The sequence below is a fragment of the Pseudophryne corroboree genome, chromosome 4, assembly GCF_028390025.1.
Source record: "Pseudophryne corroboree isolate aPseCor3 chromosome 4, aPseCor3.hap2, whole genome shotgun sequence".
In the NCBI taxonomy this organism is placed as follows: Eukaryota; Metazoa; Chordata; class Amphibia; order Anura; family Myobatrachidae; genus Pseudophryne; species Pseudophryne corroboree.
This window is the reverse complement of record NC_086447.1, coordinates 81,955,300-81,969,261: the sequence shown is the minus strand read 5'-3', so window position 1 is coordinate 81,969,261 and position 13,962 is coordinate 81,955,300. Positions and strand designations below refer to the sequence as shown.

The window sequence follows — 13,962 nt, the reverse complement described above, 5'->3', positions numbered from 1 at the left end:
TCTATAAATTTTAGCAAGCTGTCTTCCAGAGCCTTGACCTCCACTATAGTACGTGGCATCTCTGACTCCACAAATTTGTCTCTTTTCGGGGTCCCTAGAAATTCTATTTGGTATCCATGAGTTATTACACGCAGAACCCATTCGTCCTGAACAGATTCTTGCCAGAGACTCGCAAATTCTGTTAGTCTGCCCCCTATTGCCATGGATATGTAACTGCTGGTATAGTCATTGTCATCGACCGTCCCTGCTTCCGGGTGGGAGAAAGGACATTCTGGATATTCCTGATGAATATCTATTTCCAAATTGACGCCCAGGTCTGAATGATTCTAATTCATTTCCAAACAGCAGGGATCCCTCATATGGTAGGGAGACCAACCTATTAGAATGCGTATCTGCTGTCCATGAATGCAGCCATAACGTTCTCCTTGCTACCACTCCTGCCATCATGGATTTTGCAGCAAATTCCACTACGTCCAGAGAAGCTTCACACATATATTCTATGGCCTTCAACATAACATTTAAATTTCTCTGTAGATACTGTCTTGATATCTTTTCTTCTAAATCCGTATTCATTGCAGAACCCCAAAGTACCCTAGCAACCAAAGCTAAGGCCACCCCTGATTTCAGGGATACTGCTGACGAACCATGTATTTTTTTTAAAGAGTTCTCAATTCTCTTGTCCATACTATCTTTTAATACAGCACCATCTTCAAGGAAGATAATAGTTTTCGATACAACTTCTGCTACTGAAGCATCAATCTTAGGTAGAGAACACCATTTTAAAAACTGTTCATCATCCACAGGAAACATGCGTTCAACTCTCTTGAAATTTGCTGAACGTTTATCAACATTCTGCCGTTCCTTTGTCATAGTATCTTTAAGAGCTTTATGAACTGGGAAATAACGCTTTTTCTTGACTCTGTCCTCAAACAAAGGATTCTGACTATCGGAATCCTGCACAGGCTCTTTAGAATTCATAACCTAGAAAACATTCTTTAATAAACTGTCCACAATGTCCAGATTAAACAGCCTGGCATCGGGCCTACTTCAGACCCAATCGCTGCTGTGCGTTTTCGTACAGCAGCCGATCAGGTCTGAACTGCGCATGCGCCGGCGCATGCCAGACAGCTGTTGGCCATCTCAGCCCTGTGATCGCCTCTGCCAGATTGACAGGCAGAGGCGGTCGCTGGCCGGGAGGGGGCGTTGGGCCGCCGTTTTAGGGGTGTTGTCCAAGCAACGCAGGCGTGCCCGGACCGTGCGGGGGCGGCCCGCAGCGGCTGCGTGACGTCACATGTAGACACTGCGACCCGGAGAGCGACAAGTAGCTCCTTGCCAGCACGCAGGTGCTGCGCTGGCAGGGAGCTACTCCTCAAGTACAAAAGCATCGCTGCTGTACGATGCTTTTGCACCTGTACGGCGGGGGGAGGGTCAGACATGCAAGGCGGACTAGCTCTGTGCTGGGCGTCCCCCCGCATGTCTGTGAATCTGATTGTAGCCGTGAAACACTTTGCACGGCTATGATCAGGTCTGAATTAGGCCCAAGATCTTGAATTTCACCAGACTCCGCACTGGAAATATCCTGATAATCATCCTCAAAGTTACCCAAAGATGAAAAGGATTCATGCACAGAGTCCAAACTAGTTTGAGATCTAGATCTCTTATTCCATTGAAACTACATTAAATTTTCCTTAGTAACAAATAATTTCTTCATTCATTCCATCAAAGACTGCAGCTGTTTAGACTGATTATCAACCGGTGTATCCTTAATTACACATTCCTCACACAGATTAGAATCTAAAGGAAAATACTTTATCACATGCAGCACATTGTTTCGATAATAAGAATTTACTTACCGATAATTCTATTTCTCGGAGTCCGTAGTGGATGCTGGGGTTCCTGAAAGGACCATGGGGAATAGCGGCTCCGCAGGAGACAGGGCACAAAAAAGTAAAGCTTTTACCAGATCAGGTGGTGTGCACTGGCTCCTCCCCCTATGACCCTCCTCCAGACTCCAGTTAGGTACTGTGCCCGGACGAGCGTACACAATAAGGGAGGCAATTTGAATCCCGGGTAAGACTCATACCAGCCACACCAATCACACCGTACAACTTGTGATCTAAACCCAGTTAACAGTATGATAACAGAAAGAGCCTCTTAAAGATGGCTCCTTAACAATATAACCCGAATTTGTTAACAATAACTATGTACAGTATTGCAGATAATCCGCACTTGGGATGGGCGCCCAGCATCCACTACGGACTCCGAGAAATAGAATTATCGGTAAGTAAATTCTTATTTTCTCTATCGTCCTAAGTGGATGCTGGGGTTCCTGAAAGGACCATGGGGATTATACCAAAGCTCCCAAACGGGCGGGAGAGTGCGGATGACTCTGCAGCACCGAATGAGAGAATTCCAAGTCCTCTTTTGCCAGGGTATCAAATTTGTAGAATTTTACAAACGTGTTTTCCCCCGACCACGTAGCTGCTCGACAGAATTGTAATGCCGAGACCCCTCGGGCAGCCGCCCAAGATGAGCCCACCTTCCTTGTGGAATGGGCCTTAACAGATTTAGGCTGTGGCAGGCCTGCCACAGAATGAGCAAGTTGAATTGTGTTACAAATCCAACGAGCAATCGTCTGCTTAGAAGCAGGGGCACCCAACATGTTGGGTGCATATAGTATCAACAGCGAGTCAGATTTTCTGACTTCAGCCGTCCTTGAAATGTATATTTTTAAGGCTCTGACAACGTCCAACAACTTGGAGTCCTCCAAGTCGCCAGTGGCCGCAGGCACCACAATAGGTTGGTTCAGGTGAAACGCTGATACCACCTTAGGGAGAAAATGCGGACGAGTCCTCAGTTCTGCCCTATCCGAATGGAAGATTAGATAAGGGCTTTTATAAGATAAAGCCGCCAATTTAGATACTCTCCTGGCGGAAGCCAGGGCCAGTAACATAGTCACTTTCCATGTGAGATATTTAAAATCCACCTTTTTCAATGGTTCAAACCAATGGGATTTGAGGAAATCTAAAACTACATTTAGATCCCACGGTGCCACCGGAGGCACCACAGGAGGCTGTATATGCAGTACTCCTTTAACAAAAGTCTGTACCTCAGGAACTGAGGCCAATTCTGTTTGGAAGAATATTGACAGGGCCGAAATTTGAACCTTAATAGATCTCAATTTGAGACCCATAGACAATCCTGATTGTAGGAAATGTAGGAAACGACCCAGTTGAAATTCCTCCGTCGGAACACTCCGATCCTCGCACCACGCGACATATTTTCGCCAAATGCGGTGATAATGTTTCGCGGTGACTTCCTTCCTTGCCTTAATCAAGGTAGGAATGACTTCTTCTGGAATGCCTTTCCCTTTTAGGATCTGGCGTTCAACCGCCATGCCGTCAAACGCAGCCGCGGTAAGTCTTGAAAGAGACAGGGACCCTGTTGTAGCAGGTCCCTTCTCAGAAGTAGAGGGCACGGGTCGTCCGTGACCAACTCTTGAAGTTCCGGGTACCAAGTCCTTCTTGGCCAATCCGGAGCCACTAGTATTGTTCTTACTCCTCCTCACCGTATAATCTTCAATACCTTTGGTATGAGAGGCAGAGGAGGAAACACATATACTGATTTGTACACCCAAGGTGTTACCAGTGCGTCCACAGCTATTGCCTGTGGATCTCTTGACCTGGCGCAATACTTGTCCAGTTTCTTGTTGAGGCGAGACGCCATCATGTCTACCATTGGTCTTTCCCAACAGTTTATTAGCATGTGGAAGACTTCTGGATGAAGACCCCCCTCTCCCGGGTGAATATCGTGTCTGCTGAGGAAGTCTGCTTCCCAGTTGTCCACGCCCGGGAAGAACACTGCTGACAGTGCTATTACGTGATTCTCCGCCCAGCGAAGAATCTTGGCAGCTTCTGCCATTGCACTCCTGCTTCTTGTGCCGCCCTGTCTGTTTACATGGGCGACCGCCGTGATGTTGTCCGACTGAATCAACACCGGTTTTCCTTGCAGGAGTGGTTCCGCCTGGCTTAGAGCATTTTAGATTGCTCTTAGTACCAGAATGTTTATGTGAAGAGACTTTTCCAGGTTCGTCCATACCCCCTGGAAGTTTCTTCCTTGTGTGACTGCTCCCCAACCTCTCAGGCTGGCGTCCGTGGTCACCAGGATCAAATCCTGTATGCCGAATCTGCGGCCCTCCAATAGATGAGCCTTTTGCAACCACCACAGAAGATATACCCTTGTCCTTGGCGACAGGGTTATTCGCAGGTGCATCTGAGGATGCGACCCTGACCATTTGTCCAACAGATCCCTTTGGAAAATTCTTGCATGGAATCTGCCGAATGGAATTGCTTCGTAAAAAGCCACCATTTTTCCCAGGACTCTTGTGCATTGATGTACAGACACCTTTCCTGGTTTTAGGAGGTTCCTGACAGGTCGGATAACTCCTTGGCTTTTTCCTCGGGAAGAAAAACCTTTTTCTGAACCGTGTCCAGAATCATCCCTAGGAACAGCAGACGTATCGTCGGAAAACAGCTGCGATTCTTGGAATATTTAGAATCCAGTCGTGCCGTCGAAGAACTACTTTAGATAGTGCTCTTCCGACCTCCAACTGTTCTCTGGAACTTGCCCTTTTTAGGTCGTGCAAGTAAGGGATAATTTAGATGCCTTTTTTCTTTGAAGAAACATCTTTTCGGCCATTACCTTGGTAAAAAGGCCCGGGGTGCCGTGGATAATTCAAACGGCATCGTCTGAAACTGATATTGACAGTTCTGTACCACGAACCAGAGGTACCCTTGATGAGAAGGACAAAATTTGGACATGGAGGTAATCCTTGATGTCCAGGGACACCATATAGTCCCCTTTTTTCCGGTTCGCTATCACTGCTCTGAGTGACTTTATCTCGATTTGAACCTTTTATGTAAGTGTTCAAAACATTTTAGATTTAGACTATGTGTCACCAAGCCGTCTGGCTTCAGTACCACAATATAGTGTGGAAAAATAATACCCTTTTCCTTGTCGTAGGAGGGGTACTTTGATTATCACCTGCTGGATATACAGCTTGTGAATTGTTTCCAATGCTGCCTCCCTGTCGGAGGGAGCCGTTGGTAAAGCAGACTTCAGGAACCTGCGAGGAGAAGATGTCTCGACTCTCCAATCTTTACCCCTGGGATAATACTCGTACGATCTAGGGGTCAACTTGCGAGTGATCCCACTGCGCCCTGAGACTCTTGAGACTACCCCCCCACCTTGAGTCCGCTTGCACGGCCCCAGCGTCATGCTGAGGACTTGGCAGACGCGGTGGAGGGCTTCTTTTCCTGGGAAAGGGCTGCCTGCTGCAGTCTACTTCCCTTACCTCTATGTCTGGGCAGATATGACTGGCCTTTTGCCTGCATGCCCTCATGGGAAAGGAAAGATTGAGGCTGAAAAGACGGTGTCTTTTTTAGCTGAGATGTAACTTGGGGTAAAAAAGGTTGGATTTCCCAGCTGTTGCTGTGGTCCCCAGGTCCGATGGACCGACCCCCAAATAACTCCTTCCCTTTATACAGCAATACTTCCATCTGCCGTATGGGATCTGTATCACCTGACCACTGTCGTGTCCCTGACATCTTCTGGGAGATATGGACAACGCACTTATCTTGATGCCAGAGAGCAAATATCCCTCTGTGCATCTCACATACATATATATAGAATGCATCCTATTAAATGCTCTACATGAATAAAATATTTTCAGTCAGGGAATCCGACCAAGCCAACCCAGCACTGCATCTCCAGGCTGATGGCGATCGCTGGTCGCAGTATAACCACCGTATGTGTGTATATACTTTTTAGGATATTTTTCCAGCTTCCTATCAGCTGGCTCCTTGAGTGCGGCCGTATCTGGAGACGGTAACGCCACTTGATAAGCGTGTGAGCGCCTTATCACCCTAAGGGGTGTTTCCCAACGTACCCTAATTTCTGGCGGGAAAGGGTATAACGCCAATATTTGCTATCGGGGTAACCCTACGCATCATCACACACTTCATTTTATTTTATCTGATTCAGGAAAAACTACAGATAGTTTTTTCCACTCCCACATAATACCCTTTCTTGTGGTACTTGTAGTATCAGAAACACGTAACACCTCCTTCATTGCCCTTAACGTGTGGCCCTAATGAGAAATACGTTTGTTTATTCACCGTCGACACTGTATTCAGTGTCCGTGTCTGTGTCTGTGTCGACCGACTGAGGTAAATGGGCGTTTTTAAAACCCCTGACGGTGTTTCTGAGACGCCTGGACCGGTCCTAATAGATTGTCGGCCGTCTCATGTCGTCAACCGACCTTGCAGCGTGTTGACATTCTCACGTAATTCTCTAAATAAGCCATCCATTCCGGTGTCGACTCCCTAGAGAGTGACATCACCATTACAGGCAATTTCTCCGCCTCCTCACCAACATCGTCCTCATACATGTCGACACACACGTGCCGACACACAGCACACACACCGGGAATGCTCTGACAGAGGACAGGACCCACTAGCCCTTTGGGGAGACAGAGGGAGAGTCTGCCAGCACACACCAAAAACGCTATAATTATATAGGGACAACCTTATATAAGTGTTTCTCCCTTATAGCATCTTTTATATATATACAATATCGCCAAAATCAGTGCCCCCCCTCTCTGTTTTAACCCTGTTTCTGTAGTGCAGTGCAGGGGAGAGCCTGGGAGCCTTCTCTCCAGCTTTTCTGTGAGAGAAAATGGCGCTGTGTGCTGAGGAGATAGGCCCCGCCCCTTTTACGGCGGGCTCGTCTCCCGCTATTTTTGAAGTTAGGCAGGGGTTAAATATCTCCATATAGCCTCTGTGGGCTATATGTGAGGTATTTTTTGCCTCTAATAAGGTTTTTATTTGCCTCTCAGAGCGCCCCCCCCAGCGCTCTGCACCCTCAGTGACTGTTGTGTGAAGTGTGCTGAGAGGAAAATGGCGCACAGCTGCAGTGCTGTGCGCTACCTTTATGAAGACTCAGGAGTCTTCAGCCGCCGATTTTGGACCTCTTCTCTCTTCAGCGTCTGCAAGGGGGCCGGCGGCGCGGCTCCGGTGACCATCCAGGCTGTACCTGTGATCGTCCCTCTGGAGCTAGTGTCCAGTAGCCAAGCAGCAAATCCACTCTGCACGCAGGTGAGTTCACTACTTCTCCCCTAAGTCCCTCGTTGCAGTGATCCTGTTGCCAGCAGGACTCACTGTAAAGTAAAAAACCTAAGCTAAACTTTCTCTAAGCAGCTCTTTAGGAGAGCCACCTAGATTGCACCCTTCTCGTTCGGGCACAAAATCTAACTGGAGTCTGGAGGAGGGTCATAGGGGGAGGAGCCAGTGCACACCACCTGATCTGGTAAAAGCTTTACTTTTTTGTGCCCTGTCTCCTGCGGAGCCGCTATTCCCCATGGTCCTTTCAGGAACCCCAGCATCCACTTAGGACGATAGAGAAAAATGCTTCTTCTTACAAGGCTTCTTCTTAGCTGGAGACACACTAGAAAAATTAATAACCTCTGTCACTAACAATCCTAACTAAACTAAAACTGAGAACAAGCCCTCTATGCGGACTTACCTTTTTAGGGCAATTGCAGGATTATGGGGAGAAGGTTCTTTGTCCATATTGTCCTGAACAAGATATTAAAGGAGGTGATTCCACAAACACATCTGCTCCCAGTGATCACACTGTATTGTATGGCCAGCGCCATCTTTAAATATCCGCCATGAAGCCGAATGGTCAGTGCGCCGAGCAGTCCCGCACATCCTGCTGGGATAATGACGTCACCAGCGCACCTCCCGCCTGACGTCACATCCGTAGCGCCCGCTCAGTGAGACCATCAGTGTTACTGGCGCCGCTGATGCGCAATGGGCAGATACGGACTCACCCCATCCTGAGGACTCTGCCGCATCGGACGTGCTTCCACCGTCTCAAGGACTTCCGCCCAGCGTTGTTTACAGTGGACCGTGTATGCGCAGACGGCCTGGGACCTGAACTCCGGAAGACAATCCTCTTGCCTGGTAAAAAAAGTCACTCCACAACCCTTACAGGGGAATTGGTGACTTAAATGCATAACTTCTCCCCTGGGAGCCGACCCTTCCAGCCATGACTGCAACAGGCATAATTCTGGGTAAATATCAAAGGTAAATCTCTTAAGACAAAGTGGGTCATTCCGACCTGATCGCACGCTGCATTTGTTCGCAGCGGTGCGATCGGGTCAGAACTGCGCATGCCACATGTCCATAGGCCATCGTTGCCTAGCGATCGCCTCTGCCTGACTGATAGACAAAGGCGGTCGCTGGGCGGGAGGGGGCTGGACGGCGGTGTTAAGCCGCCGTTTAGGGGACACGGTCCGGCCAACGCAGGCGATTCGACTCGGGCAGGGAAGAGGTTCTCCCGGCCAGCCTGCACTGACATGCGGGGTGGACTAGCCCTGTGCTGGGCGTCCCCCCGCATGTCTGAGTGCCTGATTGTAGCTGTGCTAAATTTAGCACAGCTACGATCAACTTGCAATGACCCCCAAAATATCAAACCTCTACACTGTCCATCTGCCTAGGAGACAGGAAAAAAAAAACTGAGGAGTAGGAGGAGGTATGGCCCTATATATCCTAAGAGGGCAGTCCCTAGTGTGAAAAAACTTCCTGTCTAGAACTAGGGGGATGGGACGCAATCCCAGAGTAATGGCTGCCATGAAGTAGCGTGGAAGAAAAGGGTGTTATGTGGCAGGAACGGGGATGTTTAGTTAACAGCATGGACTTTGGAGCGGCGCTCTACCCTTAAGTCTTCGCTGGTCCAGTTATGAGATTCACTCTTCTCTCATTTGGTTCAAGTAAGTATTGGTTTTGTAACTAAGTCTTCAGTGTGAATCTCCAAATCCCGTCAATGCACAGACAACATTGTAGTGTTCACTCTAGGCTGTTTTAGAAGGGAGCCGCGCCCTGCCCATTTTTTAGCAGGCAAAACCCGCCCTGCCCCTTTTGCGGCGCCCTGCTAGAACAGCCGCCCGCTTCCTGCCCTCCCGGCGTGTATAGATGCCGTGCGCATGCGCGCGGCATCCATTCACGCATTGGGAGAGGGCTGGGGGAAGCCCAGCACCGACGGAGATGCTGGGCACGCCCCCAACAGTGACGTCGCCGGCCACAGACGCTCTCTATAGTAGCGTCTGTGGCCCGCACCGCCCCATAAAATGACGTAGATGTGACCACGCCCCCATATGCCTCCGGAGTCCGGCGCCATGCCCCTTTTCACTCCTAGAGTGAACACTACATTGTATAACAACACTGATAGGAAAATTCCCATCTTAGGAGGGGAGAGGATCGCAGCTTTGGAAGGTCAGAGCCCTTGGGGTGGGGGGAACACGGCACTGAATTTGTTAAGCCAATATGAAGACAAGTATAAGTTTCCCCTATAAAGACTTATTTTATTTTTTAAATAGAGTATTTTTATTTTGAAGGAGAATAGTTTGTACACAGAAAAAGCAGAGCAGGAACAGAACATGTACAGTATGACATTAGTATGACATGGCATCACTGGAAAAAACATCATTCACTTTCGGCATAACATCTTACTATGTCAAAGGCTCAGGAGCGCGTATGTACACACAGTTATTTATACCAAATAAATTTGCATAATCCGTACAATCATGTAATCAAGAAACCTCATTAGACTTTTTTGTTTTTTTCCCGTTAAAACATTTACAAACACCCCATCCGAAAAGAAAACCCTCAAAGAAAAAAAAAAAAAAAGGGAAGAAGAGACACAAAGGAAAGATTAGCACTCTAAGCCTTACCCTGTCTAGCTGGGCATAGAACTATCCTCCCATTCATAACCCATCGGGTGAGAGGGAAGCCTATAGCCCAAAAAAACGTAAATTGGCAAATCCAGGGTCTAATAGTATCCCTACAGCCATTAAGTTGCAGGGTCTGGAAGGGAGTATATGGATTCCATCCAAGGAGACCAAATTCTTTCAAATTTAGCAGAGGCATTATGTTTCATATAAATGTATCGTTCCTTAAAAACAGTGTCGTTTACTAGTACTTTAAGAGCAGGGAGTGAAGGGCCCTTGGGGGCCATCCATAGCCTTGCGATGCACACCTTCGCCAATGCACATTTATTACGAGCATAGAGGCCTTCTGGACTGGATACAAAATCAGAGCATCCCATCCCCAGGATACAAAATTGTGGAGTAAGCATGGCTTCCTCCACTCCCGTGTTCCCCAGAACCGACCTGACCCCCGACCAGAAGGCCCGCAACAGCGGACAGTCCCAAATGAGGTGCCAAAAAGTACCCGCAGCCAACCCACATTTAGGGCAGTCACCCGAACATCCCGCCCCAAATCTAGCCAGTCTAACCGGGGTCATATATGTTCTATGCAAAAGGAAGTATTGTATTTGTTGATACCTGAAGGATTTGGTAACTGTGCTCGGATTTTCCAAAGCAAGGGTCCAGTTCTCTTCAGTTATGGGGCCCAGATCCTTCTCCCATTTACCACGGAGACGTGTCAAAGGGTCTGTATGGAGTTTAGCGAGAAGATAACCATATGCGAAGGAAATCATCTTAACTCGACCCAACATACTTACAAAGGTCTTAATGGGAAATGGAAGGATCTTAGGGGGAGAATTAGCGAATTGGGACTGTAAAGCATGTCTGAGTTGGAGGTATCTAAAAAAGTAGGAGTTAGGTAAGTCAAACTCATCCTTTAATTGTTGAAAGGATTTAAGTGTAGTATCCGTATAGAGGTGAGTTATGGAAACCACTGATTTAGGGGCCCAAACCTCCCTCCCCTCGAGCGCATGCAGTTCAGGGAGCCATTTAGAAAACCAGAGGGGGGTGTCCGGGTCCAATCCGTCATATTTCAAAAGGACTCTTAGGGCCTGCCAAACCTTCACGGCCTGATATATAAGTGGGGAAAGGAACCGGGCCATGCTTCATAAAGACTTATTTTTAGTTATGGTTAGAACACTAGTCTTGAACAAAAACCCTGCATTATAAAGTACCAGACGGTATATTTACCATGTGCATTACATATACTGTAGATATCCATGTTCAGCAGCATCAAATCCAAACCCCACACACTCCCCACCTACCTTTTTCAGCTTCTCAATCTGCTGGTTGCGCACGGACGAGTTATCGATGGCAAGAACTTCAACGGTCTCTTCTTTTTCCAGCTGGTACTTATTCACCCCGACAATCACCTCGGCACCTGCAGATGTCATCCAATCACATCATTATTTAAAGGTTCTTACAAGGAATTCTAGAACCAAGAATTATGCAGTTCACAATCCAAAGCACTTATGCTAATACTTTGCTGCAATACTGTACAAAGCAAGCAATCCCGTTGGTGTCTAGTGGTAATTTGGGCTGTCACAGCCTTAATCTATGGTATATTTCTTTGCTTTCTGTAATGCGTTGTGGCAAGGCGGGATATTTACTAGTGATGAGCGGGTTCGGTTTTACTCGGTTCTACTTGGTTCTCAAAACGGCATCTTATTGGCTCACGGATGTCACGTGTTTTGGATAGCCAGTAAGATGCCGTTTTGAGAACGGAGTAAAACCGAGTAAAACCGAATCCGCTCATCACTAATATTTACTTGCACCCAGCGATATAAGACTTGTATGTAATGTCTACGTGTATATTGTAATGGAGTCTGTGACACAACATGGCTGCCAGCCTGTCCTCTAAGTGAACTCATAGCTAAATAGATATGGGAGTAGAGGACACTGATGTATAGTGGGTCAGTTTATGTATATATAGAGGTTAGTTTATGGCCCTTACCTTATCTAAGAAGCTATAAACTATACTTAGGAGCAACATTACAGAAAGCCAGGCCAGGTCAAGAAACCTGACCTATTAAAACTTAATACAGCTGTCTAAAAAGTAAATCTGGTTTCTCGCTGACCAGGTACACAGCACTGAGAGAGTTAAGGAAAGGGTGGGGGCCACAGCTATGGTGGGTTTATATCTGCCCCTCTCACCCACACTAGTTGTTCATTTCTGAGGGAAACAGCAAAGAGCTGGGAATGCACCATATATCTTACATTGTGAAATCAATCCACACAGAAGGCTTACCTGCTGTTGAGTAAGTTAGCTTTTCTGAAATTATTCTCACTTTTGTTTTATTTGAAATTGTATCCTAATCAGTGTGTACTTTTAAATATTTCTCATAATCTTTGTAACTCTTTTTTGTAACTAAAGCTCTGAAGATATTCTTGAAATTAAACATCTAATTTTTAGTTCTGGTCTGTGTCCTTATGCCCAAAGGCCTCATGGTCCATGCTATTATTTTGTGACGTATTAATAATTGTGTGTGTAGGCCGAAGCGAAGACGGCCTTGTATTTAGTCGCTAAACCTTCTTGCTGGTGGCAGTTTCGGGTTTAAAGTAATCCAGTAGTCACACACGGCGTGTCTCGGATTGGCGTATCTGGAGAATCGTCCGGTGGTCGTGACACATTGCTTTTGCTGGGAATAACTAATTGTTTACGACATATAGTCAGGTCCATAAATATTGGGACATCGACACAATTCTCATATTTTGGGCTCTATACGCCACCACAATGGATTTGAAATGAAACAAAGATGTGCTTTAACTGCAGACTTTCCGCTTTCATTTGAGGGTATTTACATCCAAATCAGGTGTACGGTGTAGGAATTACAATGGTTTCTACATGTGCCTCCCACTTTTTACGGGACCAAAAGCAATGGGACAATCGACTCAAAAGCTATTTCATGGACAAGTATGGGGTATTTCCTCGTTATTTCATCATCAATTAAGCAGGTAAAAGGTCTGGAGTAGATTCCAGGTGTGACATTTGCATTTGGAATCTGTTGCTGTCGACTCTCAGTAGGAGATGCAAAAAGCTGCCACTATCAGTGAAGCAAGCCATCATTGGGCTGAATAATCAAAACAAACCCATCAGCGAGATAGCAAAAACATTAGGTGTGGCCAAATCAACTGTTTGGAACATCCTTAAAAAAAAGAACACACCGGAGAGCTCAGCAACACCAAAAGACCAGGAAGACCACGGAAAACAACTGTGGTGGATGACAGAAGAATTATTTCCCTGGTGAAGAAAAACCCCTTCACAACAGTTGCCCAGATCAAGAACACTCTCCAGGAAATAGGTGTATATGTGTCAAAGTCAACAATCAAGAGAAGACTTCACAAGAGTGAATATAGAGGGTTCACCACAATATGTAAACCATTGGTGAGCCACAAAAAAGTCCAGATTAGAGTTTGCCAAACAACATCTAAAAAAGCCTTTACAGTTCTGGAACAACATCCTATGGACAGATAAGACAAAGATCAACTTGTACCAGAGTGATGGGAAGAGAAGAGTATGGAGAAGGAAAGGAACAACTCACGATCCAAAACATACCACATCATCAGTGAAGCATGGTGGTGGTAGTGTCATGGCATGGGCATGTATGGCTGCCAATGGAACTGATTCCCTTCTATTTATTGATAATGTGACTGCTGACAAAAGCAGCAGGATGAATTCTGAAGTGTTTCGGGCAATATTATCTGCTCATATTCAGACAAATGCTTCAGAACTCATTGGACAGCGCTTCACAGTGCAGATGGACAATGACCCGAACCATACTGCAAAAGCAACCAAAGAGTTTTTTAAGGCAAATAAGTGGAATGTAATGCAATGGCCAAGTCAATCACCTGACCTGAATCCGATTGAGCATGCATTTCACTTGATGAAGACAAAACTGAAGGGAAAATGCCCCAAGAACAAGCAGGAACTGAAGACATTTGCAGTAGAGGCCTGGCAGAGCATCACCAGGGATGAAACCCAGCGTCTGGTGATGTCTATGCGTTCCAGACTTCAGGCTGTAATTGACTGCAAAGGATTTGTAACAAAGTATTAAAAAGTGAAAGTTTGATTTAGGATTGTTTAGTTTGTCCCATTACTTTTGGTCCCTTAAAAAGTGGGAGGCACATATAGAAAC

The 13,962-nt window shown here is 46.5% G+C and overlaps 1 protein-coding gene across 3 annotated transcripts in view; it reads right to left on the bottom strand.

Moving 5' to 3' along the window:
* The window catches only part of MMUT (methylmalonyl-CoA mutase), a 136,268-nt gene that overhangs the window by 61,888 nt on the left and 60,418 nt on the right, over nucleotides 1-13,962 (bottom strand). For all 3 annotated transcript variants that reach the window (XM_063915205.1, XM_063915204.1, XM_063915203.1), the window contains exon 8: nucleotides 11,092-11,207. In XM_063915205.1, coding sequence (XP_063771275.1) covers nucleotides 11,092-11,207 — 116 coding nt within the window. The remainder of the gene's footprint in view (nucleotides 1-11,091; nucleotides 11,208-13,962) is intronic.